This window comes from Momordica charantia (assembly GCF_013281855.1).
Source record: "Momordica charantia cultivar OHB3-1 chromosome 8 unlocalized genomic scaffold, Mcharantia_2.0 BLBB01000008.1, whole genome shotgun sequence".
Classification (NCBI taxonomy): domain Eukaryota; kingdom Viridiplantae; phylum Streptophyta; class Magnoliopsida; order Cucurbitales; family Cucurbitaceae; genus Momordica; species Momordica charantia.
The window spans coordinates 25,367,667-25,395,619 of NW_028275166.1; the positions used below are offsets into that span (position 1 = coordinate 25,367,667).

At 33.7% G+C, this 27,953-nt stretch overlaps 4 protein-coding genes across 5 annotated transcripts; 2 read left to right on the top strand and 2 right to left on the bottom strand.

Annotated features, from left to right (window-relative positions):
* Nucleotides 1-341: 341 nt before the first annotated feature.
* Nucleotides 342-3,124, top strand: LOC111022425 (transcription factor MYB1). The gene is made up of 3 exons (XM_088128170.1): nucleotides 342-569; nucleotides 683-812; nucleotides 2,226-3,124. Exons 1-3 carry the CDS (start codon nucleotides 437-439, stop codon nucleotides 2,911-2,913), a joined length of 951 nt encoding a protein of 316 aa, XP_087984296.1. The 5' UTR covers nucleotides 342-436; the 3' UTR covers nucleotides 2,914-3,124.
* Nucleotides 3,125-11,302: 8,178 nt separating this feature from the next.
* LOC111022394 (pollen-specific LRR extensin-like protein) lies at nucleotides 11,303-15,079 on the bottom strand. Of its 2 annotated transcripts, none has more exons than XM_022299562.2 (3): nucleotides 14,695-15,079; nucleotides 14,327-14,424; nucleotides 11,303-12,349 (listed from the first exon to the last, which is right to left on the bottom strand). In XM_022299562.2, exons 1-3 carry the CDS (start codon nucleotides 14,833-14,835, stop codon nucleotides 11,782-11,784), a joined length of 807 nt encoding a protein of 268 aa, XP_022155254.1. In that variant the 5' UTR covers nucleotides 14,836-15,079; the 3' UTR covers nucleotides 11,303-11,781. The 2 variants fall into 2 exon arrangements, with proteins under 2 accessions (XP_022155254.1, XP_022155255.1); XM_022299563.2 differs by having other exon boundaries at nucleotides 14,669-14,810.
* Nucleotides 15,080-21,092: 6,013 nt separating this feature from the next.
* LOC148209854 (uncharacterized) lies at nucleotides 21,093-22,227 on the bottom strand. The gene has a single exon (XM_088127180.1). The coding sequence runs from the start codon at nucleotides 21,867-21,869 to the stop codon at nucleotides 21,372-21,374; it is 498 nt and encodes a 165-aa protein (XP_087983306.1). The 5' UTR covers nucleotides 21,870-22,227; the 3' UTR covers nucleotides 21,093-21,371.
* A 2,442-nt stretch (nucleotides 22,228-24,669) lies between these two features.
* On the top strand, nucleotides 24,670-25,784 carry LOC111022447 (uncharacterized). The gene is made up of 2 exons (XM_022299623.2): nucleotides 24,670-25,145; nucleotides 25,267-25,784. The coding sequence occupies exons 1-2, from the start codon at nucleotides 24,742-24,744 to the stop codon at nucleotides 25,457-25,459; spliced, it is 597 nt and encodes a 198-aa protein (XP_022155315.1). The 5' UTR covers nucleotides 24,670-24,741; the 3' UTR covers nucleotides 25,460-25,784.
* Nucleotides 25,785-27,953: the final 2,169 nt, after the last annotated feature.

Sequence of the window (27,953 nt, forward strand, 5' to 3'; positions counted from 1 at the left end):
TGTAACGTATTAAAAGCGTGGGACTCAAAGTTAGCTGAAGGAAATAAAGGCCAACAAATGGACATGAACGATGGCTAAACGAACTACGTATGAAGAAGAAAGAAAAAAAATAATAAGAAGAAAAAAGAAATAGGCGGTGCCAACGTGGAAAAAGCAACGCCCCTTCACCGATCTCACGACAGTGGAAACGCCACGAGTACGGTCTTTCCCCTCCAGCTGTCGTGGCCACATCTTCCTCCACTCATCCTTTTTCCCAATTTAATCTCAACATTTTCTGCCACGTCACCCTTTCTCTCTCCTCTCTATATAAATATCCACCAATCCGACGATTTTTTCCCCAACCCGTAATTTCCAGAGAGAGAGAGAGACGGGTCGTGAATCTCGTCGGACTTTAGAACTTACTGCACACCACGTGAAACGATGTCGTTTTAGTCCGATGGGGCGCCGGCCTTGCTGCGAGAAAGTTGGCCTGAGAAAGGGGCGGTGGACGGAGGAGGAAGACGCCCGGCTGAAAACCTACATTCTCGCCAACGGCGAAGGTTCCTGGAGATCTCTACCCAAGAATGCAGGTTCGAAATAAAAAAATTAAAAAAAATTATTCAATGTAACTGTCACTCTAATTTCAATACAGTTAGTCACATTAGTTCGACTTAATTCTCATCTCAAAAAATCATTCTGACAGGACTTCTCCGGTGTGGAAAGAGCTGTCGGCTCCGGTGGATCAACTATCTGAGATCAGATTTGAAGCGAGGGAACATCACAACTGAAGAAGAAGATACCATCATCAAGTTACACTCTTCCATAGGAAACAGGTAACTTTAAAAAATTACCAATTTCTCGAAACAACGTGGATGGTAATTTCTTTTGCAGCACCCCCAAAAGTTACCCTTTGGTCTTTTTTTTCCGTTGTCCAGAAACTTGGGATGAAGAAATTATTTGGGTAATCGTCAAATTAATGAGCACCATTATCACAATTTTTTTTTTACTTTTTTTTATTGGTAGTGAAAATGTTTCATACGTTTGTAAAAGTTCTGTTTTTGCGTAGTAATTAAATAACAGTAGGTAGACTGTAGTAAATGTATTTTTCCCATAATGCAGCATTATTATTCAGTAAAAATTAAACGAAGTTTAAGTAATTAAATAAAAGACAAACAGAAAAGGGGGAGTAATAACTTTTTTTTTTTTTTTTTTACTTTTTTCTGGTCCACAGTGGAGCATGAAAGGGACAGCTAAAAAGACCACGTTGAATGAGTATGTGTATAATGGCAAATTTAATGTCACCGTCGGGTAATTTGCCCACACATTACTCTAACACGTTTCGTATATGTGTATTAGATTTTGGACAATACATAGATTCTACTGTACCATTACGTACCAGATCACCTTTAAAAGTTCTAGAGCTTCATTTTTTAAATTGTACTTAATTTCTGAAATTTCTAATGTCTTAAATACCAGAAGAGGTTCATCATTTGTCTCAAAATCGAAAGAAATCAAATTTGTAGTTCAACTTAGGTTATTAAAATATTAGTTTCGTCTATTTTTTTATTTTGGTTCATTTTGATCTCTCTATATTTTTAAAATATTTATTTTGGTCGATGTATTTTCAATTTTTATTTATTTTAGTTTCTGTATTTTCAAATAATATTTCTTATATTTTTAAAAAGTTATTATTTTGATCTCTTAATTTTATATATTTTTAATTTCATTTTTTCTGTCCCAATTTAATTTAAACACGATTCTAAAATCAATATACAATATATTTCTTAAAAGATAAATACTACTTTATACTAAAAAAATTTCCGTAATTTTACAGAAAATGACAAAAATAATCAATTAAGTATAAAGATTAAAATAAATATTTTCAAAATACAACTTTAAGAATACATGGATCAAAATAGTATTTTAACTTATATATATCTATTTTACAAAATTTACAAACTTTTAATATTCTAACTATATGTCATAGATTGTGTAAGTCTTATGTCATATCAAACATTTGATCCTATATGAAATGACCAACACACCACATGATTAACGTGTTACTTTTAGGAATATATTAAAAATAAAATTTAAAGATTAAATCCATATTAGAAATAATTTATAGCGGTACAACTTTAAAAAATCAAGAATTTATTAAGAAAACGTGAATGGGATAGATGAATATATATGTTCTTTTTTAAGTAACACTTTTTTTTTTCTCTTCTGGGGTTGAATTTAAATTCTAGGTGGTCTTTGATTGCAAGTCACCTGCCAGGCAGAACAGACAACGAGATAAAAAACTACTGGAACTCTCATCTGAGTCGACAAATTCATACATTCCGACGGCAGAATAGTGCCGATACCGGGCGTATAATTATCGACGTGGCGAGACTCAACCTCCCGCCACGGCGGAAGGGTGGCCGCAGCCGGCGAAGTAACAGGCCGGCCGAGGAGATTCGGGCCCCACCGGGAGTAGAGAGAGAAACTACTTGTGTGGCTGTGGAGGGGGCAGCGGAGGAGAGAGAAAGTGTAGACGACAGTAATAAATTATGGCAGGAATTAGAAGGACGACATGACGCGGACGCCGAAGCTGTTGGGAGTTTTAATAATGATGTTACGGACGACATGTCGTTTGACTTGGACGGGCTGTTGACGTACGTGGAATGGGACGACGAAACCAAAAGCCAGGAGACAGACATGTGCGAGAGCAAAAACGCCGCCGCCGCCGCGGAGGTGGAGATCGGCGGCGACTTATTCGCCGACTGTAATTCGACGACTTCTTCGTTCTGTCTCGATAGTCCGTGGGACTGGGAAAGCCTCGCCGGCGGCCACCGGATTTGGGAATGGGACGCCGCCGATCCCGATGCCGGAGAAGCTGAGGCCGGCGCCGCCGAATCCGACGCCGTTATTTCTTGGCTTCTTTCCGAATCTTAGGAAAAAGAAAAAAATAATAAAATAAATTGTAAAAGACGGAAAAACCAGCGGAATCTATGATTTACTGGTCTTTGTATGTAATTAAAACTGGTCGAAAAAGTTTGTCAGATAATTAGGACCTTTCGTTTGTATTTCCACTTTCAGCCTTCCCCTTTCTAGGAAAACGAAATTTAGCTTAAATTAAAATTTCATCTCAAATTTTTCTAAGTTATATCCTAAAAAGATTCTGTACTCTAAAGAGTTTTTAGCTAGGGTTGTCTGTATTTATTCCTTTTAATACATAATAAAAAAGAAATACAAAGTTTCGAGCAGAAACAAGATTTTAAATGTTGATGTCAAATTTTGTTTTACAACCTTGACATCGACACAAGAGAAAATCAAATTTCTTCATATTCGATATGTCCAGGACAAGTCGAATAAAATGTCACTCCCACGTTTCTTTTTTATAGACTTTCTATTTTCCTTTCTTAGGTCTTGGGAGACCTGAAATAAAATAACTCAGAGAGTGAAACTAAAAAAAACCCAGAAGAGGATCTTGGAAATAGAGTATAGAAAAACACAAACATATGCATGTGAGGGTGAAATTGGCAGCAAGCTCAAAATAAAATAGGGTTTTCAAAAGTGAGAAATAGACAAAGGGGAAGAAGATTAATATGAAGAGAGGGAGCCACACCCCATCTGTGAATATGGCCTTAACTTTTTTGAGGAGAGAGAAATGTACCCAAAAAAAAATCAATAATGAAGAGAGGGAGGAAGAAGAAGAAATTTTTTTTTAATACAATATGTGGATATGTTTGAAACCTCTTGTTTAGAGATGAATGTCTTAACCATTTGAGCTATGTTCGATTTGGCGGAGGAAGAAGAAATTTAAATTCATACTTAGATAATCCATTATTTTGATCGTGATTTTTTGTAAAAAGTAATAAAAAACTATTAAAAATCAAAATTTTAGTTAAACTTTAACTATAAAAAATCTAACAAAATCAAAATAAATTATAAAAAATTCGATTTGAAATTAAATTTAACTAACAAAATCTTAAAATAAACAAATAAAATAAAATCAATTTAACTAATTAATATTAAACATTTTAAATTTTAAATTAAATCTAATTTTTTAAAAATTATTTCATCTTTTTATGTATTTTCTCAATTGTGTAACTAAAAATTAGATTGGATTAAAAGTTATCATTAAAATATAGTCAACAAACATTAAACTTTAATTTACTAATTCAAATAATTTCCATATATGTATACATAATTTTGTTTCGACGTTTTCATTGCGACAACATTTCCATACGTATATTAATTATATATTTAGATATGATACTTAAAAGTGACTAGTTATAGGCTAATTAAGCTAAGTCTTATTCACTCGTTCAAAATATTTACATCAATATCCACAATTTTCATAATTTTTCTCGAAATATCCGTCGACATCAACATATCCATAACATGTCCGTAAAATTGAGACCTCGACATTTCCATCAACATCGACATTGACATTTTGAACCTTAATGCCAATAGAAATATGAAAGTTTAAATTTTATGAAATGTCATAATATTTCTAGGAAAGTCATAAAATATATTTAAATTAATAGATAAATATTTTATTACTATTAGTATTATGTTCAGATCAGTGATATTTTATTAATACTTCAATTTTTTATAATGTAATTTAATGGGTCATTTATCTTTGGTATCGAACTCACAAACATGAAAATATCGATGGAAATGTCAACCTGACAACGTAAATTTAAAACTATAAATAAAAATGATACAGTGCGTTCCAATGAACAAGTCATAAAATATCACAATCGTATTAAATGCTGACTACTGCAACTTTGTATTTAAACATTCAAGTTACTTCAAATTCAATTTAACAAGGTTTGAAACTATTTTCTAGATTCTATATCTAAAGCCAAAAATTTATTAAAGAAGGTGGGTGGCTGATATATATCCCATCAATGATTTTCCTTTTGCATTAATGAATTTGAATTGGTTAGTCAATTTTTATCTTGAATTTTTAATTTAATTTCATTCAACCTTAGACTTAGGCACAAATGTTGCAATTTTTTTATCTTCAAATGGTTGATGAAGTTGAAGATTGAAGAGAAAGTTGACATTCAAGTTGGATTACTAGTTCATCTTATAATTTTTTTTAGTACCATATGTGAAAATGGAGGATCGAACTCACAATCTCTTAGAAATATATGTCAATTTCCATTGAATTAGGCTTGTTTCGACTCATCTTATGTTCTTTTTTTTCAAACACGTTAATTAATCTTATGTATTTGATTGGTTATGGTTTGACTTTGGTAAGTTAAATGGATAAGACCTAATTTTGTACCCTAATTTATTTGAGCTTTTTTCTAATTGAAATTAATAAACATTTACTTTTTTTTTTTAGAACAAATAGTGGGCTGTTATAATAGCGCCATAACCTAAGGTATGAAACTATGAAATAAAACATTTAAAGTGAAAACTGGTTCACCTTATCAGCAAGGGGAAAAATTATTAGTTTCTTCCATAAATATAATTAGTTGGTCAACTTCTTAATATGTATTACTTTAAAATTTGCATTTAAAACATATTTTTTTGCAAATAATTTAGAAACGAGAAACGCAATGCTATCACATTCACACGTATGGGTTCCAAAATTTGTTCATAAAAGTATATACTCATCAGATAAATGAAGGATGAAGTATATGTTAATGTCCAGTATCGATTAAATAGTTTAAAACCTAAGAACTAAAATAGTTTTTTATACCATTGTTCAAGCACTAAAAACAATTTTGCAAGTTGAGGAAATAAAAAATGGACTAAAATGTGTGAATGTTTGGAGACAAAATTAAGATTTAAAACAAAATAATATTAAAAAAAGTCTATATATTATGTAGTCCCAAATAAAATTATACACGTAGTGTGATTAATGTGTCACAATTGCATATCTTAATAATTTAGTCATAGATAAAATCATCCAATATTACAAGTAATCTTCTATTATTAATTCATAGATCAAATCATCCAATATTACAAGTAAAAAATTAATCTATTATGTTTTTTTTTTACATTAAAAAATTTTACACATAGTTGTTGCACTACAACAATTGTTACCTTCAATGTCAGTTGTTGGTTGACTAAATGATGTCGGTTGACTAATTATTTTCATAAGTGTTGAGATTGGTTGAGTAAAATCGACGTCAGAATGAGTTAGGGATGAGTCGGGACAAAGATAAATGAAAACAAGTAAAGTAGAGAGTTGCAAACCGAAGAGGCCAAGGAGGCAGCATTGAGGCGGTGGGACGATGCCTTTTGTCATGGAGAACAAAAACGACCCGAAATGGGACAATGAGTTGAAGTCTGAGATCATTGATTGGGGGAGACCGGCCCGTGACGTAATGGGCCAGCCCAAAGAACGACCTAACGTCGGGGCAGAGAACGAGGAAAGCGACTGGCGGAGAACTAACCGGGCCGAGAGGGCTCGGTCCCGACCCCTTCTTGGTCCCGACCACTTCTCGATCCCGACCCCTACTCGGTCCCGATCCCTGCTCTGTCTCGACCACTTCTCGGTCCCAACCACTTCTCGGTCCCGACCCCTGCTCGGCCCACGGCCCAGCCCATGAATCTCCCGCCTACGATCTACGATCCCTCGGGCCCTGCAAAGCCGAATTAGGGTTTGGCTACGAAGGTTCTGGAATCATCTTCACTGCGCAGTGAGATCCAACCCTGAAGGGTGGGTGACTAATCCTTAGCTAATTGTTTTCTCAACTGTCCCTCGCTAAATTAAGCATCGGAGCCCGTGTGACTAAGGTCACACCGGTTTAGATCGGTTTGATTTTGCAGGTATCAATTCCTTATCATCGAGTTAGGTGTGTGCGAGAAAAAGAGTCGGAGGGTCAAAATCAATACATCAACCACCTTATTTTCCTTTTGTTGGTTTAAAATATCTCCCTTTTGACATCTCCTTTCACATTATTGCAATCTTTATCAATTTCTTACCTGATTTGGAAGAAACAAGTATTTAATTAATGTGGCTACTTAAAAAGTAGTTTTGGGTATTGGCACAAAAAAAAAAAAATCAACTTTTAACTCACTTTAAAATATCTTTTATTTCTTCTCTTTTTCTTTTTAGATTTGACATTTTGTCGGCCCCCTCCCAAACCAAAGTACGTGCTATTCACACCAGTTTTTATCAGCACATGTCAAGTTTTCCCCCATGCAAATAATAAAAAGGTAAAAAATCTTCCACGGGAGAGAAATCTAGTACGATATTATCTGCTTTGAATATATCTCTTATGGTTTTACTTTTTTTTTCATCAGATATAATTGTTCTCATCTATATACCATGAATCATGTTCTTACCTAATCAATGTAAGACTTTGTTTGCATTTCTTACAAACCTAATAGATAGTTTCTACTTTGAGATGGTCAATGTTAGCATGAGTAATATCGTCTTTTGAAACATGGGCAAAAATGTTCATAGAATATCACATAGACAAAAATTTCTACATAGTATATTGAAGGTATTTGACAAAATATTCAACTAGGTTTAAATCTTATTTTGGTTTTCAAATTTTCAGGTTTAAATCCTTAAACTTTCAAAATATTAATTTTAAGGATGGTCCCTTTTTTTCTTTACAACATATGGGGGTGGAGAATTGAACTTACAATCTCTCGATTAAGAATATATGTCAATTGCCACTGAGTTTCACTTTGGCTATTTTAATGATAATCCTCAAACGTTTAAAATATAAACATTTTATATCTTGGTCACATAATATATGTGGATCCAATACTCACTTTAGCCAACTTGTATGATTCTAGTCCATGTCCAAAGTTAACGATAATCCACATATAGTTTGTCCAATGGGCAAAATAACGGTAGGAAATAGGAACGAACATTGTTGTTTTTTTTTTAAATCTAAAAATAGACATTTTGAAAATTTATTGACCATCAATTACAATAACTATCTCATATAAAAAAGTATACGTCAATGGCGTTGAGCTATGCTCACTTTGATGATACTATTGAAATATTAATTTACTCCTCAACGTCAATTCCATGACATAGTAAAAGTATTGATTTGTCAACGTATATTCAATATCTTGATTCGTAGCTCGTAAAAATGCACGTGCCTATGGTACTAGATTCCCAACAAAAATATAAATTCTCTGTATTTTAATTTCCTAGATAAAATTTATTTATTTTTATTCATATTGTTTCACTTTGTCTTCTCTATCTACTTTTCTAATTTATACTTGTATTTTTTTAATAATTTCCACTCTCATAAAATCTTCTGTAAATTCTTCCCTTTAATTCATAATTAATGATTATTACATTAATCCCAAAAAATTCCATATTATATTAATGAGTACAAGAATTCAAAATAATATTTTTATAGCTTATCTTAAACAAGTGTTAAATTTATAGTAATTAACTCGAATAATTCATTTTCTCTTTCTTTCAATAGATTTTAAACAATTTCAATCCACTCTTAAAATCTAATACACACGTATCCTAAATTAATTTTAAAATCGATAAATCAAATTATGCAGTCTAATTGATAATCAGAAGAATAATCACTATATTATAAATCGCTGTTAGGACTTTTATCGATGGGATCCTTAACACTTAATAATCCCTTAAATTAAAGTTTATATCAGAGAAAAAACATTAGAAAATTATACAGGTATACAAATCGAGTTCATTAAATTCGAGTAATCTCTTTTTTTGAAATAGAAATTCCTCGCCAACACTAATTAACCAAAACCCTTTTTATCTTCTACCTATATAAAGTTTCTTCATAAGGATTTTTCACATAAAACTTATGCTAGTTGTTCACTTTTCTTTATCGTTTATAGTTTTTAACTTTGTTATTAGTCTAGTAATTACAAAAGTAAAAACGGAATCATAATTTTTAGAATAATAATACAACACTTTATCTATTGAACTATATTCAAATTAAAAAAAACGATACAATAAATTTATAAGAAAGTTACATTTAATAGCCAACTTAAACATAATTCAACTAATAAAGACACTCACGACTCCCACCCCACCCCACATGTTGTACTAAAAAAATCACGCTAATAAAAAAAAAATATGAACTAGTATGATAAAAGGTTGCCGACCTAGTAAGTCGTAAATGATATTAAATTATATGTTGCCGTGGATTAAAACTTTGTATGAGTTTAAATATTTCACTCTCGATGATGATGATTATTATTATTATTATTTAGTAACACACTCTCAATTATTTTGTACATAAAAAGAAAGCAAAAAAAGGACATTATTAAATTATAAAGTTGACAAAACAAAAGGCTGCTCAAGCATAAGGCCCTCGAATTATTAACTACAGATCTTTTCAAACGTGAATGTGTATTTTCTGTGAATATTAATTTAACACAATTTATAAAATCAAAGTGGTTTTAGATTTATATTCTTCTAATTAATTAAGTTACTCTTAATTAATTAATAAATTATTAATAGTTTGGTTTAAAGCTTTAGGAGTAGGCTTTCGTATTTTTTTTCTTCCCCAAAGGTAGCTTTCGTAATTTTCAGATTTGTTCGTCTTTATTTTTATGTCAATTATTTGAAATTTCCAGCTTTAAATATTATAATATAAATGAGAAAACCACCGACTTATTTTAATAATAGCAATAATAATTATATCTTTTTTGGTTAGCTATCATCTAAGTACATGGAGCATTCAATGAAAATCTTGACAATTTTTTTTTTTTTTTGAGAAAAGGTAAAATTATATTGATGAATAAAGCTAGCATGAGAAAGTTGAATATTTGTAAATATTAAATTGAAATTGTGGCCATGAGTAGGTTAAATATCATTGATCCGAGTTGAAAGGTAACATCAGTCCGAAGATAGGTAGTAATTAATTTTAGAAAAAAATATATTTTTGGTCCCTGAGGTTTGGGATAGGTGTCAATCTGATCCCTGAAGTTTCAAAATGAACACTTTTGGTCCCTAAGGTTTGAAAATTTATTCTAAATGGTCCTTAAGTGTTCTTTGATCATTAGTTAACTCAATGGAAAAATGACCTGGCAATTAACAGGTGACTAGTTAGGGACCAAATTGAAAAGCAAATTAAATAAGTCCAGTCACTCATTAATTGTCACGTCATTTTTTCGATAAGTCAACGGTCAAAGAATGGTTAAGGACCATTTAGAACCAAATTTCAAATGGGACCAAAAGTGTCCATTTTAAAATTTAAGGACTAAATTGACACATATCCCAAACCTCAAGGACCAAAAGTGTTCATTTTGAAACTTCAAGGACCAAGTATTTTTCCCTTAATTTTATTTGAGGTTAAAGGTATAATCCTCAGATTAATATATATAAATAAAGGGTCATAATTTTAAATTTATTAGTGATAGATTAAACTGCATTATGTTGATAACAAATCTTCAATTACATAAAAACAAACACAAATAATCTAAAATAACTCGAATGATAAAGACACCTATATTATCTTTTAAGTTAATGACTCAACCTACCCCCGAAATTGTTGAAATAAAAAATGAAAAAAAAAGACACTAATTTAGGTGAAAGTTCCCAAACTATGCGAATAATGGACTACAATATGTTGGGCACAAATATAACCTATCGTATGGTGAAATACGATTGAGCTACTAAACTCATCCATAGATCGTCGAGAGCTACTAAGCTCATTCTAGTGGCCGACTTATGAAGCTCTACCCAGAGTGGTACCAAATAGCTCGACCAATCTAGAGATAATCTCAAAAAGGTTAAACATCGACCTCAGCCACTGTCGACTTATGACCCAAAAGCTCATAACCACCTAACTGCTAGTTGTAACGACCATTACGAACTGGTCTCTTCCTATCTACTTATAAAAGAGGTGAAAATGTAGCCAACCCTCAATTCTTTGCACAGCACAATATATTCTTGTCCAGTTACAAATAGAGAAAAATAAATATTGATAAAATATCGATGTCGATGAATATTTCTGTAAAAGTTATATAGAAATTAAAAAATCGTAAAAAAATATTTAAATTAACGAACATTTTCATGTTTCTAAATAAGTTAAAAATAACCATGAATATTGGTATGGATATCATCTTTAAAATTATACTTTTTTTATCATTTCTAACCACAAATCGGCATTAGTTTTTTCATCCAATATCCCCATACTTCCATATTTGATTTAGAGACAGGCTTAAATGCTTCTTCCCTTTTGCAACCACCAGCTTATACATGTAAATATTATTTTGGTATTCTCTTGATATCTTTGTATGTAAATATTTGCTCTGTAAAATTTAAGCCCCATTCTGTTCCTAATGGGCTTTAAATGAGTAGGAGGAAAAAAACCCAAGAATTTAAAACCATGGTACTCTTTGCTGATGCCTGATAGAAACTCAATATGTAATTTCATCTCTATTCATCTCATCGTTTTCCCATCAAATTTGCCAGTAAAATCTTTGTGGCTATCACAACAAGAACTCAACGATAAGTTAATAACAGCATTACAAATATGAAACGAAATGGAACACTTGCAACTTCTGACTTCTTGACCCGAAAATTTGCGGCCATTTTATCTACAAAATTAGCTCAGCAAAACGTCTTCTCTCGGCTTCATACTTTGATCGTACCAAATAGATAAACTGTAGCTTCTATGCATGCTCAACAAGATGGTGCAAGCCACCGCACACCCGAGAGAGAACCTAGCAGAAAACCAAACCATCCCTGAACGAGCAAAAGCGAGTAAATTTGGCAGCAAATGTAAAAAAGAGAACTTCCATGGGACTGACCAAAACACTTTCAATCCCACAGCAGCAATGTGTCCCATTTGTGATGTTAGAAGAGATTTTCCTATGTACATTTTCGAGCATTTACGACTCTCCGGATTCACTATCCTTCATATTCCTGTTCAAGTCCTTGCACGGTTTCTGTTGGTTATATTCGGGTTCGGACACTCTCATTGTGGAGCATTCCTCAAGTTGATATACTCTTTCATTGACTAACGATTTTGTGAAAGCACATGGCCGCTCCTCAGCTTCTATATTAGGTCCAGGCTCAGTCATTGAGCAATATGGCAACTCCATAGATGATGGACCAGGAGGTTGTGCTCTCATTTGAACAGAACGCAAGAGCGCAGCCCTTCTCAAGTCTGCCGAGTGGCATATGTCGCTGGGAGATGACGGGAAACGGCCCTCAGAATCTGATCCACGTTGATGTGGTTGCAAGCCAGGGACGGGACTAGTAGAACATCCAAGTGAATTATTATTAGTACTTGTTGAAGGAGTCACCGTGCTGAACGGTCTTTGATATCGATATGGCGAGACTGGACTGGTAGGTACACTGTCAGACTGCAAAGGAAATAAGTTTGTGGATGTCTCACAAAAACGGCAGTCATCTGAATCTTCAGACATAGGAGAATATTGCCAGGACATTTCATCCCTGGAAAATAGGATTAAAGACAGAAAAAATGAAATTTGATTAAAACAGGGAAAACTGAAACCATCATTTAGAAAGATAAAAAATATGCCACCATGAGCATAACACAGCAGTAATTGACGTCAATTCCTATCATGTACTTAAAAAAAAAGAAAGATAAAAATATTGAACAAAGTACCACCACGAAAGGTAAGTGATGACTCATGGTGGACACTGGACAGTTGGGAATTTATTGTTCACCGAATTAGTGCACGTAAGTTGGCCAAACGGGGTGGATTTTAAAATGCAATGAGGGGAAAATTTTAAACCAAAATCATAAGGGTTGAAGTAAAAGGCTCTGAAATTGCATGAAACTCGAAATGGCTGTATTCAAAGATGAGAACAAGAGATCTGGAGAACTTAAACTTAATTTAAGGATGATCATGATTTCACAGACAATAATGTTTTACTCCAGTCCATCGTAGTTCAAGGCTTCTTACACCGTCAAAGAGAAGGGATTATTGATAAAAACCTACATCAATAGTAATAAATTTTCAAAGGCTTTAGAATAAAAACATTGTGAAATTGTAGAAGATAAGACTGCCATTTGTTGCACAAAGGTTTCCTGAAACTTGCATTTCGGTCGAGCTGAGATGTAATTCAATGTTTTTTTTTTCATGTCAGTGAAATTGAAACATATTAATCTCTTTTCCAACCGAAGTTTCATACTAAACCTTATAGAAGTCTAAAGGTAAACAAATATATTATCAACAACGTATAGCTAACTCTACAGAGCAGAAAGATCCGAATCCTAAAAGATCACATCTATATCCTTGTGTAAATCTTTGAAGAACATAAAAAGGGCAAATAAATTGTGAAGTTTCATGAAAGTAAGTTGTGGTACATATCTACTAGAAAGAATCTTCTTCAAGTGCAATGATGGAGGGAAATGTTGACATTCATACCAGGATTTGAAAGTATTCCAACACATATAATCTACACGAAGTGAAGAAGGACAATCGATCAATTACAGGACTCAGAAGATAAGAAAAGGGAAAAGCATCCCCATCCCCATGGAATCTCCTCATCTTTTCCATTATCGGATTATAACTAAGAACGCACCTTTGCTGAAAGACTCAAACCAAGGGTAGTGGGACAACAAAATTAATTCGAAACGTTCACAAAACATCTATCAATCTTTTGCATGAAGCATGTACACCTCACAAATCTTTTAGAACTCAAAAGACACCGTGGTAGAAGAGCCTTCATTTTTTATAACCGGGAGTCGGAGCTTTGCTCTCCTACCCGAGGCACCCGCACCTGCCCCAAAGCCTGGACTCGGGAGACATCAAGAGTTTTTTTGTATTAAGCTCACCAAAAAGTTCAAACTTGAGACCTCTACACCGGTATGACCAAGAGACTCTAAGCTCTTGCCAACAAGGTCGTCCCTTGGAGCCAATTGTAGAAGAAACTATAGAATAGATCCTGTTCAAATTCGTTGCACGTCACAAATTAAAACCATGAAAATTCCCATTCTCGGAATATGCCATCAAGAACATGAACCCTGCCTGGTTATGACACCACCATCATCCATTGGATAACTACTATAAACTTCTTCAGTTGGCATATAAGTAGGATAGGATACCCTCTGGCAGAAAGAATCTAGGAAAGCTGTCTTGAAGTTTGAGATTTTGGGTTTTGTTGGGCTAATTAAATAGCAAAATGAAATGTTAGCATCAGAATCAGCTATGTAATCTTCTATTTACAGTGTAAGCTCCAACTTGAGGATACTAAACTAAGGAATCAAGAAAATGTTTTGTTCAAGAATTCCCATACACAGAGGCATTTCGAAGCCATTCTAAAAGTAAACGGTTTGTTACATTGGAGAATTTCATTTCTTCATGTAAGTTCCTGTCGTTTCATATGTAATAAAATTCCCGTTCGTATATTCTTAACGACAAAAACAAATCAATTGAATTCTTTTGCAATAAATGTCATTACCTTAGATAAAGCATGGATTCCGACCTTGCAGGAGAATCCATGAGATTCTCAGGGAGGGGGTCCCCAACCGTCAATCCATTCAAACTAGAAGCCATTATCTGTGCAACAAAAACAATACAGGAAGGATGAATGTTAAGAGGAAAAAAATCAAAGGAATTATAAAAATTCCAGTAAAAGAAAAAAAGCGATCAAATGACCGATTCTAATTTAAAGAGCAATTTCATCCAAATGAAGAAACACCAGGATAATCCATACCCTAGACGCTGAAATTTCTTACGCAGTTTACAAACCGATAGAATTTTCTAAAAATGTCTAAAAAGTAAAAGTTTCAGACGACCTAACTGTAAATTGAGGGCGCAAAAGGGTACCTCACTGAGGTAGCGCTTATGAGAGTGGAAATTGTCGAGATAAACTTCATCTTCGGGATCTCTGGCTCGCTTCGCGCTCGGAGAAGGTGTAGAAGACGACGATGGTGGTGGCGGTGCCGCAGAGTTCGATTCGACGCCCATCAAGGCAGCTTCAACAGTTTTTGAGCAAGAAATTGAAGCACAAAATTACGGATTCTACGATCATTAGGGTTTGGAGAGCCAATAATGTAGGCAAATTATTTGGAAATCGGAATCATCGTTCACCGCCACCAGTTTTGGATGTAGAAGAAGAAGTCTGGTTTTTCCCTTTTCTGGGCTGGAGAAGAAGAGATGTTGGGGGCTCTGTTTGTTTGAGTTTTCTCACAAACGGCCTTTTTGTTTTTATTTCCAAAATTGATCGTTGATTTTATAAAGTTCGAGATTTAATTGTACTTTGAAGTTTAAAGTCATTTTTTACTTCATGATTTTTAGTGGAATAAATAATTTCAATTATGTTATTTTTTTTCAAAAATTAGAGAAATAATGATTGGGACTAACTCGATTGAGGTATATAGGTTCAAATTTCTAAGGGATAAGCTTTGAAATTTGGAGAGAGGTCTTATATTGAAACATTATAATATCATTTTCTCTTCTCCAATTGATATTGTCTTTGTTCTCGTTTTCAAATCCACAGGCGAGAGCAAATCTTAAATAGCGATAAACAATTAAATTTATCGTGACTCATGGACTTAAATTTTTTGTATAGTTGCGATTTAACTAAATTTTAAATATCAAAGTGAGCATAGTTTAGTAGTAATTGGCATATATCTCCAACAAGAAAGTGTGAGTTCGATCTCCCACCTCTATTTCTACTAGAAGGAAAAAAATATAACTAATTTAATATGGTATCAGATAAACAAAGTTATAATTCTTCAAAAAAATTTGTCCCATATGTTCAAAATTTGCAAATATATCAATAATCTCTAGAAGGTAGTATAATATCAATGTTTAATATGATAAATTCAAGTATTTTTCTTTTTTTCCTTTTCCTAAACTCTATGACCCCAAGGGTGAGTAAAGAGATTCGAAAAACCGATCCGATCAATCAAAACTGATCGAACCGACATCAATCAATTGGTTATTTGGTCTATCGATTCTGATTTTCAGAATCGACAAGTCGATCGATCGGCGATCGGTAATAATATATCTATTAAAAATTTTCATTTTAGTTTTATTCTTATGTTTTTAGACATTATGTTTAGAATCCTCACCCTTCAACTAACAATAATGAAAATTAGTATATACAAAGAAAAAATGAATAGAAATGATGAAAAAGATGAGAATAAATTAAAAAGGGAAATTTAATTACATTGTTAATTTTTCGACAAATGGATTGACCGAAACGATAGCACCAATTCCTACCAATAAACTATTAGTATCGATTTTCAGTTAAGTCAAAAACCGACCCCAACTCATCGATGTTCAGCCTAGTTGCCACTTCCCACTCATCAGAATCAGAAAACTCATGATACGGCAAATACGAGATCTGATTCAGAGAAGAATTTGGAAGGTCGAGAAATGATTTGTAATTGCTCAATCAAAGTTAATTTGAGCATGATGTTATGTATTGACTTATATAGAAAATGTTTACATGAATGAAAGGAAAGTAATTACATAAGGGTACATGTGAATAAAAGGAAATAACCAATAAATGTTGATTGATACACAATTGGAAAATATCATCACAGTAGCCAAAGATACCGCAGTAAATATTCCTCCATAATTGACAGCAACTATATGGTGGTTGTGAGCTGTAGATCAGAAACTTGTGATTGATAGCAATGGAGTTATTTGGATTCCTTAACATCCCCCCTCAAACGAGAGCGTGAGTTGACTACACCGAGTTTGGCTCGAAGATCTGAGAACTTGGTTTCAGATAGTGCTTTAGTGAGGCAGTCAGCTATTTGATCGGCAGAAGGGACATAACGAACGTCAAGCTTTTTGTCTAGAACCTTATCACGAACAAAGTGAACATCCAATTCGATGTGCTTGCTTCGGGAATGGAAGACTGGATTTGCTGCTAATGATAATGCACTGATGTTGTCACACCATACAATAGATGTACTGACTGTAGGAACATGTAATTCATGTAAGAGAGACTCAATCCATGATATTTCAGCTGCTACAAGAGCTAATGATCGATATTCGGCTTCTGTGCTAGACCTGGCAACAACATGTTGTTTTCTAGACGTCCAAGAGACAAGAGACGCTCCAAGAAATACACAATATGCGGCTATGGACTTTCGATCATCAGGACAGCATGCCCAATCCGCATCACAGTATGCCACTAAACTAATTTTTGGTGATGGCGCAATATGCAAAGCATGAAACATAGTACCTTTTAAGTATCTAAGAACTCGTTTTGCCGCTTGCCAATGGATCGTGGTTGGCTGCTGTAAGAACTGACTCAGTTTATTGATGATAAAAGATATCTCCGGTCTGGTGTTTGTGAGATATTGGAGTGTACCAATTAAACTCCTATATTCTGTGGGATTGTCCAGAGGAACACCATCTGCTTTGGAGAGAATTTTGCCAACGGTAGCAGGGGTGGGGCATGGCTTGAGGTGCTGGAAATTCATTCTGTGAAGGAGATCAGAGATGTACTTGGTTTGACTCAAGTAAAGTCCATGACTATCCCTGTAAACTTCAATTCCAAGGAAATAAGACAAATTTCCAATGTCTTTCAAAGCAAATTGATGATTTAGTTCATAGATAAACTTCTGAATAATGTTAACATTGTTTCCGGTGACGACAATGTCATCAACATATATTAAGAGAAATAGTGAAGTACCACCGGATTTGAAAAAGAATAGGGATGAATCTGCCTTAGAAGTTTGAAAACCCCATCCATTTAAGACCCCATTGAGCTTATCAAACCAAGCCCGAGGAGCTTGCTTCAATCCATACAAGGCTTTGTTTAATTTGCAAACATGTTGGGGAAAAGTCGAGTCAGTAAAGCCCTCGGGTTGAGCCATGTAGACTGATTCTTCCAGGTTACCATTTAGGAAGGCATTGTTGATGTCAAGTTGCCTGATACACCAATTTAATGAAATAGCAATACTGAGAATAATTCGGATAGTAGAGGACTTTACCACTGGACTAAACGTTTCTTGAAAGTCAATTCCAGGAGTTTGGTGAAAGCCTTTGGCAACTAATCTTGCCTTGTGACGTTGGATGCTCCCATCAGAATTGTATTTCAATCGAAACACCCACTTGCATCCGACCAAGTTGTGAGATTTGTTAGGAGGAACAAGATTCCATGTCGAGTTGTGGTGCAAGGCTTGTATTTCATCAAGCATAGCTTGTTTCCATTCTTTGACTATCAATGCATCTTTAACCGATAAAGGTTCGGTAAATGCAGAGCATGTAGTGACATTAGAGGAGGAAGCCAAATAATTTTTTATTTTTGGCTTAAAAGTGCCACTTTTAGACCTTGTCTGCATTGGGTGGGAGGGAGGTTGAATGACAGATTCATGTTGGCTAATAGGTTTTGATGGGGAATTTTGAACTTGATCATCAATGGGGTTGTTATTTGATAGTTCAATGGCTTCAACATCAGTGCAAGTTATACCATTTCCACAACTTGATAGTCAAAGATCTTCAACATCAGAGCAAGCTATACCATTTCCACAAACATTAGTAGCGGCAGTAGAATTAACAACCAAATTTTCTTGTTGACTTACAGACTTTGAGGGAGAACTTTGTTCTGCAGGAGTTGCTAAGTTTGTGACTGTACCAACTGGATTGGAGTGACTTGTTTGACTCATTTGTGGAGGTAAAGTATGATTTGTGGATGATGGATTTTGAGGACTGATCAAATGATTTGGGGAATTCATCAAAGTGATAGTTGTTTCACAAGGGCTCTCATTTGGGGAGATTGTTTTGAAGAAGCCAGTTTGAAAGGGAAACTCGGACTCATTGAAGATAACACTCCTAGAAATATACAATCTTCCACTTGAACTCAAACATTTGTAGCCTTTATGAATGTCACTATAACCTAAGAACACACATTTGGTTGAGTGAAATTGAAATTTGTGAGTTTGGTATGGTCTTAGGCAAGGAAAACATGCACACCCAAAGACTTTAAAGAAGTTGTAGTCTGGTGCAATTTTGTAGGCTTTTTCCCAATGTGAGATGTTATTTAGGATAGGAGTGGGAAGTCGATTTATGATGTAGGTGGCCGAATAGAAAGCGTCCCACCAATATCGTAAGGGCATGGATGCTTGAGCAAGGAGTGTTAAACCCATTTCCACTATGTGCCTATGTTTTCTCTCAACAATCCCATTTTGTTGACTGGTGTGAGGGCATGGATGTCTAAATTCAACTCCAATTTCTTTAAGATATGGAACAAAGGTTCGAAACTCCCCTCCCCAATCAGTTTGAAGGATTTTGATCTTTCTTTCAAACTTATTTTCTATCAATTTGTGATATTGTTTGAAAGCTATCAATGCATCAGATTTTTGTTTAAGAGGAAAAATAGAAGTTAGGCGAGTGAAATCATCTACGAAGCTAATGTAAAATCTGTAGCCTGTGGTGGATGGAGTTGGTGATGGTCCCCAAGATCACAATGTATGAGTTCAAGTGGAGTTAATGTATGAGATTTTGACTTATTGAAGGGTAGTATATGTAGGGTAGTATATGTGATTTGCCATATTGACATGCATCACAAAAATTTCTGTTTTCATTGAAAGAAAATTTTGGATCACAAGACTTTGACACGAGATTCAAAACTTTATCAGATAAATGGCCTAATCTTTGATGCCAAAGATTGCTCAAAGATGTGAATTTTTTGACACCATTAACATTAGGACTCAATAGGACAAAATTATTTGGACAAGAATTTAACTGACTTGGACGAAAATTGATAACTTTATTTGAAGCAGAAAAATGTGCTTTAGGCTTTGGAAGATCCAGCTGATAGAGCCCTTCACTAAGCCTCCCCTCCAGTATGGTTCTCCCGGATTGCTTGTCCTTAACACAACAACAATTTGAGTCAAAAACAACAATTACATGATTGTCTGCAGTCAATTGAGAGATACTTAGAAGATTTCTTTTAATGCGTGGAACCAGCAACATATTTTTCAAGTTTAAACTCAAGTTATTTTGAGACTTTGATTTAATAATAGTAGATCCAACATGAGTAATTGGTAACTTAGAACCATTACCTACTGTCAGCATTTCATTACCATTGTACTCATCTTTTTGTCCAAGGTAGGTGACATCATTTGTAGTGTGGTTGGTTGCCCCACTATCCATAAGCCAATTTTGGTCATTCACAACATTTGGGGTTGCCATAAAAGCTCCCGGAGCCTTGTTTTTTGCCTGTGGTGTGCTGCCCATGTAATTTTCATCAAGTCTATGGTAGCAAATTGCAGCAGAGTGCCCAAATTTTCCACAAACTTGGCAGGTTGGTTTGGAGTTTCCTCTTTGGTATGTGTTCTGTCCTCCTCTGCCAACCCTGCCACGGTTGTTTCCTCTTTGATTTCTTCCTTGTCCGCGATTTTGATTTTGGTAGTGAGACCTTCCTCCTTGATTAAAGCTCCTATTTGAGGCATAGTTGGCTGATGCATTTGTGACATCAATGTTGTTGGTTACCACATTCAGATGAATGAGTGTGTTTTCAAAAGCTAGCAACGTGGCATGCATCTCTTGCCATGTCATATTTTCTTTTCCATTGATTTGGCAAGCTACCGGTAAATATTCTGCATCAAGACCCGTGAGAACATTAGTGATGAGAGAATTTTCATTTACCGGTTCGCCTGCTAGAGCAAGACTGTGAGCGAGTTGCTTCATTGTTGAAAGATATTAGCTCATTTTCAACTGATTTTTCCTCGTCATTTGAAGGTTTCTTTTCAGTTGGGTGATTCGGGCCTTGTTTGTTGCTCCATAGAGATCTTCTAGTGCTTTCCATACATCTCTAGATGTGCGTAGATTGAGGATGTCACAAGCCACAGATGGCGTCATGGATCCATACAACCAGGCTAGGAGCGATTGATCTGTGGTAGACCATGAATCAAACGCAGGATTTGCAATGAGTGTGGTGGCATTTGCACCGGTACCTTGAATCATTTCTGGAGGTTGAGCAATTGTTCCCATAACGTAGCCATCAAGCTTCTGTCCACGAAGAGCAGCAGTAATCATGAATTTCCAGAGAAGATAATTCTTTTCATCCAACTTGACTGCCAATACTGTACCAAGTGGGTTGCCAAAGGGATTTGATGATATGGTGTTGTTAGTTGCAGTGGCTATTGGCATTGCATTTAGGGTATTGAGATTTGAGGAGGAAGAACCTTCGGTGTCCATGGTGGCGTGAGCCTTGTAGCTCTGATACCAAGAGAAGAATTTGGAAGGTCGAAAAATGATTTGTAATTGCTCAATCAAAGTTAATTTGAGCATGATGTTATGTATTGACTTATATAGAAAATGTTTACATGAATGAAAGGAAAGTAATAACATAAGGTACATGTGAATAAAAGGAAATAACCAATAAATGTTGATTGATACACAATTGGAAAATATCATCACAGTAGCCAAAGATACCGCAGTAAATATTCCTCCATAATTGACAGCAACTATATGGTGGTTGTAGCTGTAGATCAGAAATTTGTGATTGATAGCAATGGAGTTATTTGGATTCCTTAACACTGTATCTTCATCTCCTCATAAAACATACTTATAAACTTCTCCGCTCTCAAATCAATCTCAATATCACCTTCTTCCTCCTCATAATTACACGCGCCGCCGCCCAATCTCCACCGCCCCTCCCCTCCGGCCTCCTCCTCATCAACAACCACAACACGCCTCTCCAACGCCCGATCAAATTCAACAACCTTCGGGTTTATGCACGGGAGCCGCGGCAGGTGGAGACGCGCCGCGGCTGACGGCGGCCGGCGGTGCAAATTCCGGCTGAATTTTGGGGTCTCCTGGAATGAGAATTGCCGCTCTGCTGCATAATGTGGGCGGGGACGAGTTGGGGTCGGGATCGAGCTAATTGGGTGGGACAGTCTCTTGATGAACCACCGCACAAGGCGGAGATCCATCGTGAAGGGGCGGCGCCGGCGATGGGGGGCCTGAATCTTCAAATTGCTCAGCATTTTCCATGCTCTGCGAGCGGCGACCCATCTAATGTTGGACATTGTTTTTTCTTTTTGAAGAAAGATTTGAAGAAATGGGTTTCATTATATAGTGGAATTCGGGAGGGAGACAGAGAAGAAGGAGAGGAAGAAATTGTTGAAACGATGGGATGAAATTTCCAGAGAGAAATTGTGGGCGTGGACAGAATTTTCATGGTCGTGAAAAGGGTGGAGTGGAGTGGAAAATGAGCTCATCAAATTTTGGATGCGTGGGTTTTTGTTTTCCAATTTTGTCCCTAGTTCTTAGATTTAATTACAAATTTAGCCATCTAAGATTTTTTTTCTCTTGTTAGATTAGAGATTAGACATCTGGTAATTCAATTTGATATAAACAAATTACCCCTCACCTTTTCTAATTTTCAAACGGAATAATACATTACCAACCATAGTTCAACGATAATTGGCATATATCTCAAAGTTCGAATTCCCTCTCCAACATATTTTATTAAAAAAAACATAATAATACATTGAAATTTAGTCCCAAATAAATTCACGTCTTTCCATTCATGACCTTGTTTGGACTTCACCCACACGTGAATTAAAAAGTGAAGGAAAAAAAAACCTCACTTTTTGGACTAAGAATTATCAAATAATAAAAATGGTAGTAAATTCTTTTTTTATTATTATTTTGTGTACTTGCATATATGGTAAAACAAGTCCCATGAATTACAAATATAGCAACGATATTTTGAATTTTCAAATATAAAAAATAGAATTTAGCTCATACCCACCTTGAAAAGACTAATACAACTTTGAAACTTGTAGTAGTTTCTTGCTATCTCATCCCACTAACATGGACGATATGAGAATATATCATGCATTTACATCCATATGTTAATCAATGATAGATTATATAGCTGATCTAATTAATAGATGTAAATGAGTGACGAAAAGATCTATCAGTGTCTATCGGTGCAATGATATACTCTGATAAAAAGAAATAATAAAATGTCTAAATAAACCTATCCACGGCTTAAAAAATTATCATATTTCTAAAATCATAATTTTGTTTATTATCTACAATGTAATTGCTCATTCATTTGAATTTTTTCATATTAAAACGACTCATCAGAGATGAGTCATTTTTGTTTTACATGAATAGATATAATAATTGTTTCAAGTTCTTACAGAAAGTGACGTTGATTGGCCCAATAAAATTAAAATTATATAGACTTATTATTATTATTTTTATTTTAATGTCGTGTGGAAAACAGTTGAATTTGCTAGGAAATTATCCTGTGTTTCGAAGGATGTGTCATGCCAACAATTTCTGAAATGCCATTTTTTCAAATAATGTCAAGAAACTTCTTGGAAATTTCGTTATTTTTATTTTGTTACGTTAAACCAGGTATGAAAATTCGAAGTTCAGACTTTGTAGTAAAGAATATTGGCCTAGTTTAATTGAATTATGTTACGGTTTTTTTTAATTGATTGTATTTATTTTTATAGGAAAAGTTATACAAATATATTAAATATTTGAACACTCAAGTTTATTTTCTAGAATTAATGCAAAGAGATAAGTGTATAATACATTTGGATAACATTCAATTATTTAGGATATTACAACTGAAAGGGTCAAATCAAAATAAATCTAGCCGATATGGTTTATAGGAGAATCAATAGAACGGTGCTTTTTATTTTTTATTTTTTTAGTTAAATAATTATAGGGTGGGATTAAACTATGATCTTGATCATTGATATATTATCTATCGAATTATGATTCAATTGGTATCTTACTCTTTTTCTTAATAAAAAAAATTAAAATTGATTAAAATTGTAAAGGAAACTCGATAAGTTCAAACTCTTAGGAGTATTGTTAAAATTTTATAAATATAAAAGAGATAAAAAGATGACAAGAAAAATTCTCAAATATCTATTTTATTAATATAGAAAACATATAAATGATTGTCGAACATACCATTTATCCACTACATATTTATATTTATCATATTTAGTATATTGATAAAGTCTTTTTTTTAATACAGTATGCGGAGATGAGGGACCAAACTCATAACAACCTCTTAGTTGGAGATATATGTCAATTACCGCTGTATGTTCGCTTTGTCTATTGATAAAGTCATTTGGGATGAAATCAAAAAATAAATTCATGCTATTTTATGTGTTTAAGGGATAGTTTGGGTAGCTTGGGGCTTAAAAAATAACCCTGAGATCTTAGGTTCAAACTACATGCAACGTAGGGTCAAACCGTTAACAACAGAGAGAGTGGTTTACATAATTATATCAAAAGTAAATTTCATGAAACCGGTTTTTAAAGCATGTTTGTAAAGTTGATTTTTCTAACTTTTTTTTGTTGGATCAAACTTGAAAATTTACTTAATTTTAATTACTTTTTATTCATTAGAGTTTGGTGGTGTGATGCCAAGCAACCTAACTCAAGACGTACCCAATTGATGTTGAGTTGCAATCATGTCATATTGGTTCGGTAATGATTTGGTGTCTCGTTGCAAGTTTTACGTGTTGAGTTACGAGTTATGTCGTTGAGTCGATAGGTTGTTTCAATTTGTAAAAGTATGTTTTGAGTTGGGTTGACAATTTTACACCACATTTAAATGAGGAAAAAAATAATTTAAAAGTATAGATTTTGATTTTGACCACGACAACCACACCATCACCACTAAAATTGAATAATTTTTTAGTTCACTTTGAGATCCTAAATCTCCTCCATAGTTCAAACTAAATCAATGGGCCATCTTTTTATAGTAAATTTCTAAAATTTGCTAACAATGGCTATTGAAATCCATGTATATATATATTCCTTCTCTCTTTCAATATTTTCACTTCACTTTTCTCACCCTGCATTTTGCAGGGTTGAGACAGTGAACCAAACGATTCCATCGTCGTTTTTCTCTAGGTAATGGCAAATATATCAACCACTACGACGACGATGGTACCTTCTACACAACTCGCTTTGTCACAAACCAATGACAAGAATAATCCAAGATCCAACGATAGTGCGAAGAAGAAGCGCAATGTTAACATTCTCAAGGTGGTCTTGATGCTCGTTTGTCGATCGCCTGCCAAGTCCAACGCTACCAATGTGGCTCCCAAGGGCATGTGGAAGCGACTCATCGACTCAATGCGCCCTTTGCACCTCCAAAGCAATCAATCACCAGAACAAACCTTGTCGCTGCCCTCCACTGCCCCCAAGTCGCCATTGCATAACTCTCCATCGGTGGAGAATTTTGAAGATGTTCTATCACCGTCGTTTTCTCCCAACATTGTGGAATTATCACCTTCCTCCATCGACAACATGAGCAGGTTGCTAAAATGACATTAGTACTAGAATTTGAGCATACAACTTCATTTTCTATTCCCGTGTTAAATTAAATAATTCCTGAATGGATAAATTTAACATATTTTATGTATGCTCTCAATGAAGGTATGCCTCTGCTGTCAACCTCCAAGAGTTGGACGAAGACAACAACAATGGTAAGGCCAATGTGAACGATGGTGATGAGATGATTGATGCGAAAGCGGAGGTCTTCATAGCTCAATTCTACGAACAGATGAGGCTTCAACGCTCCAACTCCGTCCTTCAATACGACCAGATGATTGAGAGATCAATTGGCTAGAACAATTTCTACCGAGATTAAAATTTCTGAAAAATAATTTTATATTTGATGAATAATAAGTTGGAGAAGAATGATAAGTGACTAATAAGGTAGAATGGACTGATGGGCAAACAGAGGAAATTGGTGGTGAAGTGAAAATATCTATATTGTTTGGTGTTATTAATCGAGCCTTTTTAGTTCATTAATTTTGATGTTTTCTTTTTTGCAACAACATTAATTTAGATAAGCATATGATACGAGCGTTAATTATTTTATTTTTTGAGGAATTATGAGCGTTTATTATTATTATTATTATTATTTGAATAAAATGAGCGGTTATTATTTATTTGTTATTATTTATTTATTATTCATTTGATTTGAACTCACAACCTATACTTTCATATTTAAACGAAATCAGATTAAAATTGTTTTAGGTTTTATGTTCGCGTTAAAAAAATGGCATTGAAAGTATGGTGTGGTGTTGTTAATTACTTGTTAGGTTAGATTTTTCTTTTGTTTATTCTAGAATTTTAATTCTTTTTTTCAATATTTAAGATTAGATTTTATTGCTGCTACCCTAGTTTTATAATTTACTAGTTAACGTGCCAGGCATGTATTTCTAATTTATTCGATCATACATTAAAATTGATGAATTTATCAAATTTATACTAAATAATTAAAAATTTTGTATGTGTCGGATAAATAATTCTAATCATACAAAGTTATATATATTTCAATCCTAAAGTGACTTTAAAATATTTTCACGAGGGTTGGTACATATATTTGAAACTTTAGGAAATAAAAAAAGATTTCATAATTAATTTTTAGAAATAATTTCTATTATTAATTATAATTAAAGCCAAGTAACAGATTTTATAATTAATTTTTAGAAATAATTTAACAAAATTTTTTATATTCAGTATACTTCTATACTAATTACTTTGAGGGCCGTTTGTTTTTCGGAAATGTAGATGTCCGACATCATGCTTGAAATCTCATATGCCCGGAATTTTAGATGTCCAGAATTTCAAATAATCACGTTTGTTTTCTAGGAAAATTTATTATGATATTTGGGAATATTTTTTATAACCACGTTTGTTTTGCAGGATTTATTCATGGAAATATTGTAAATTTATGTAATGTTCCAAAAATGTCCTTAGCGGTCGTCATATAATTTATATGTTAAATTTCATATTATTTGAATTCATATAAAAATTGTACTTTTATTAATTTAATATTATATTTTTATATCAATTTTAGTTTATGTTTGATGGTATTGGAAGGGTAAAATAAAGGAAAGATTACACCTAGTTTTGAATTAAAAACAAATTAAGATATTATACCATTAACTAATGTTTATTTTATATCTAAATGTAGCATATAAATAAAATTATATTTAGACATTTATCAATGAATTAGTGCACACATTTATTTTTAAACTAAGATAAAATAAATGAGAAATAAATATTATTGATGAAAAAAATATTATAGAACAAAAACGATGAAGGACAAAATTGTCAGAAGAAGATGCCCTCAACACAATCTTAGAAACCTATGTTGTAGGAGGGCATCTAAAATTGGTCAGATGTCTCCCGTATAGTATCTTAGGATGTCAGGACATCTAAGAATGTTCGAAAATCCAACATTCCTATCAAACAAACACGGACATCTGGATGACCATCCCAGATTCCCATGGAACAAATGGTCCCTAAAAATAAAAATATGAAAATAAAAAGAAATATTGAATTATGTATAAATATTTTTACCTCTCACAAATATTCAAAGTTGCTAAACAACATTTTGCTCTAAAAAATTGTAACGTAATCTCTTACACTAATTTATAAATCTTAAAAAAAATAATGAGAGAGAAAACGAAAAAAAAAAGATTAAAAAAATAAATATCACATTGTTATTGAAAATGAGTGAGGAGAATGTAGAACTCTAAAAAGAAGAGGTTGTAAACGTTTTGACATTCTAGGACCTTTTAAACCTTTTAATGTTATATAATTAAACAGTATTAAAAAATTTTCCTACTTTATTATTTTAAAGGCAAAATCAAGTGAAATTAAAATAAAATTTCAGAAGACAAAAAAACAAAAAAACAAAAACAAAAACCTACATATTATACACACCCACACATCCGTCTTAAAGGGCACATATGATATTTAATAGAAAAGGGAGGATAATACTGTACAAAAAAAATGTTTTTCTTACACGATATATAATATTATAGATATAGATTGTCATGTTTATTGAAATTTTAACAATATGGATCACAAATGTAATTATATAATGTGCTTTTTGCCATTTTAATTTAGTCAAGGGTGTGATCTAATGATGTGAAAGTGTTGGTCCAGAGGAATAATTATAAATTAACCATGGATAAAATGCGTAGGTACCCTCATTAATTTTTAATTTGATTAGGGGTCAAATTAAAAATAACCTTGTAATCAACTAATGATTTTGGTAGGTTACGTAGGAGTTATAGTCCCCAACTCAAATAAGGTTTCATGAC

Bases quoted from the DNA above. Each gene is read 5' to 3' on its own strand.
- LOC111022425 (XM_088128170.1), top strand. From the start codon at position 437: ATGGGGCGCCGGCCTTGCTGCGAGAAAGTTGGCCTGAGAAAGGGGCGG. The intron at 570-682 runs GTTCGAAATAAA...TCATTCTGACAG, and splicing joins ATCTCTACCCAAGAATGCAG to GACTTCTCCGGTGTGGAAAG. The intron at 813-2,225 runs GTAACTTTAAAA...TTTAAATTCTAG, and splicing joins CACTCTTCCATAGGAAACAG to GTGGTCTTTGATTGCAAGTC.
- LOC111022394 (XM_022299562.2), bottom strand. From the start codon at position 14,835: ATGGGCGTCGAATCGAACTCTGCGGCACCGCCACCACCATCGTCGTCT. The intron at 14,425-14,694 runs GTACCCTTTTGC...TTTGTTGCACAG, and splicing joins ATAAGCGCTACCTCAGTGAG to ATAATGGCTTCTAGTTTGAA. The intron at 12,350-14,326 runs GTAATGACATTT...CCTATTTTCCAG, and splicing joins GAATCCATGCTTTATCTAAG to GGATGAAATGTCCTGGCAAT.
- LOC148209854 (XM_088127180.1), bottom strand. From the start codon at position 21,869: ATGTCCAACATTAGATGGGTCGCCGCTCGCAGAGCATGGAAAATGCTG.
- LOC111022447 (XM_022299623.2), top strand. From the start codon at position 24,742: ATGGCAAATATATCAACCACTACGACGACGATGGTACCTTCTACACAA. The intron at 25,146-25,266 runs GTTGCTAAAATG...CTCTCAATGAAG, and splicing joins TCCATCGACAACATGAGCAG to GTATGCCTCTGCTGTCAACC.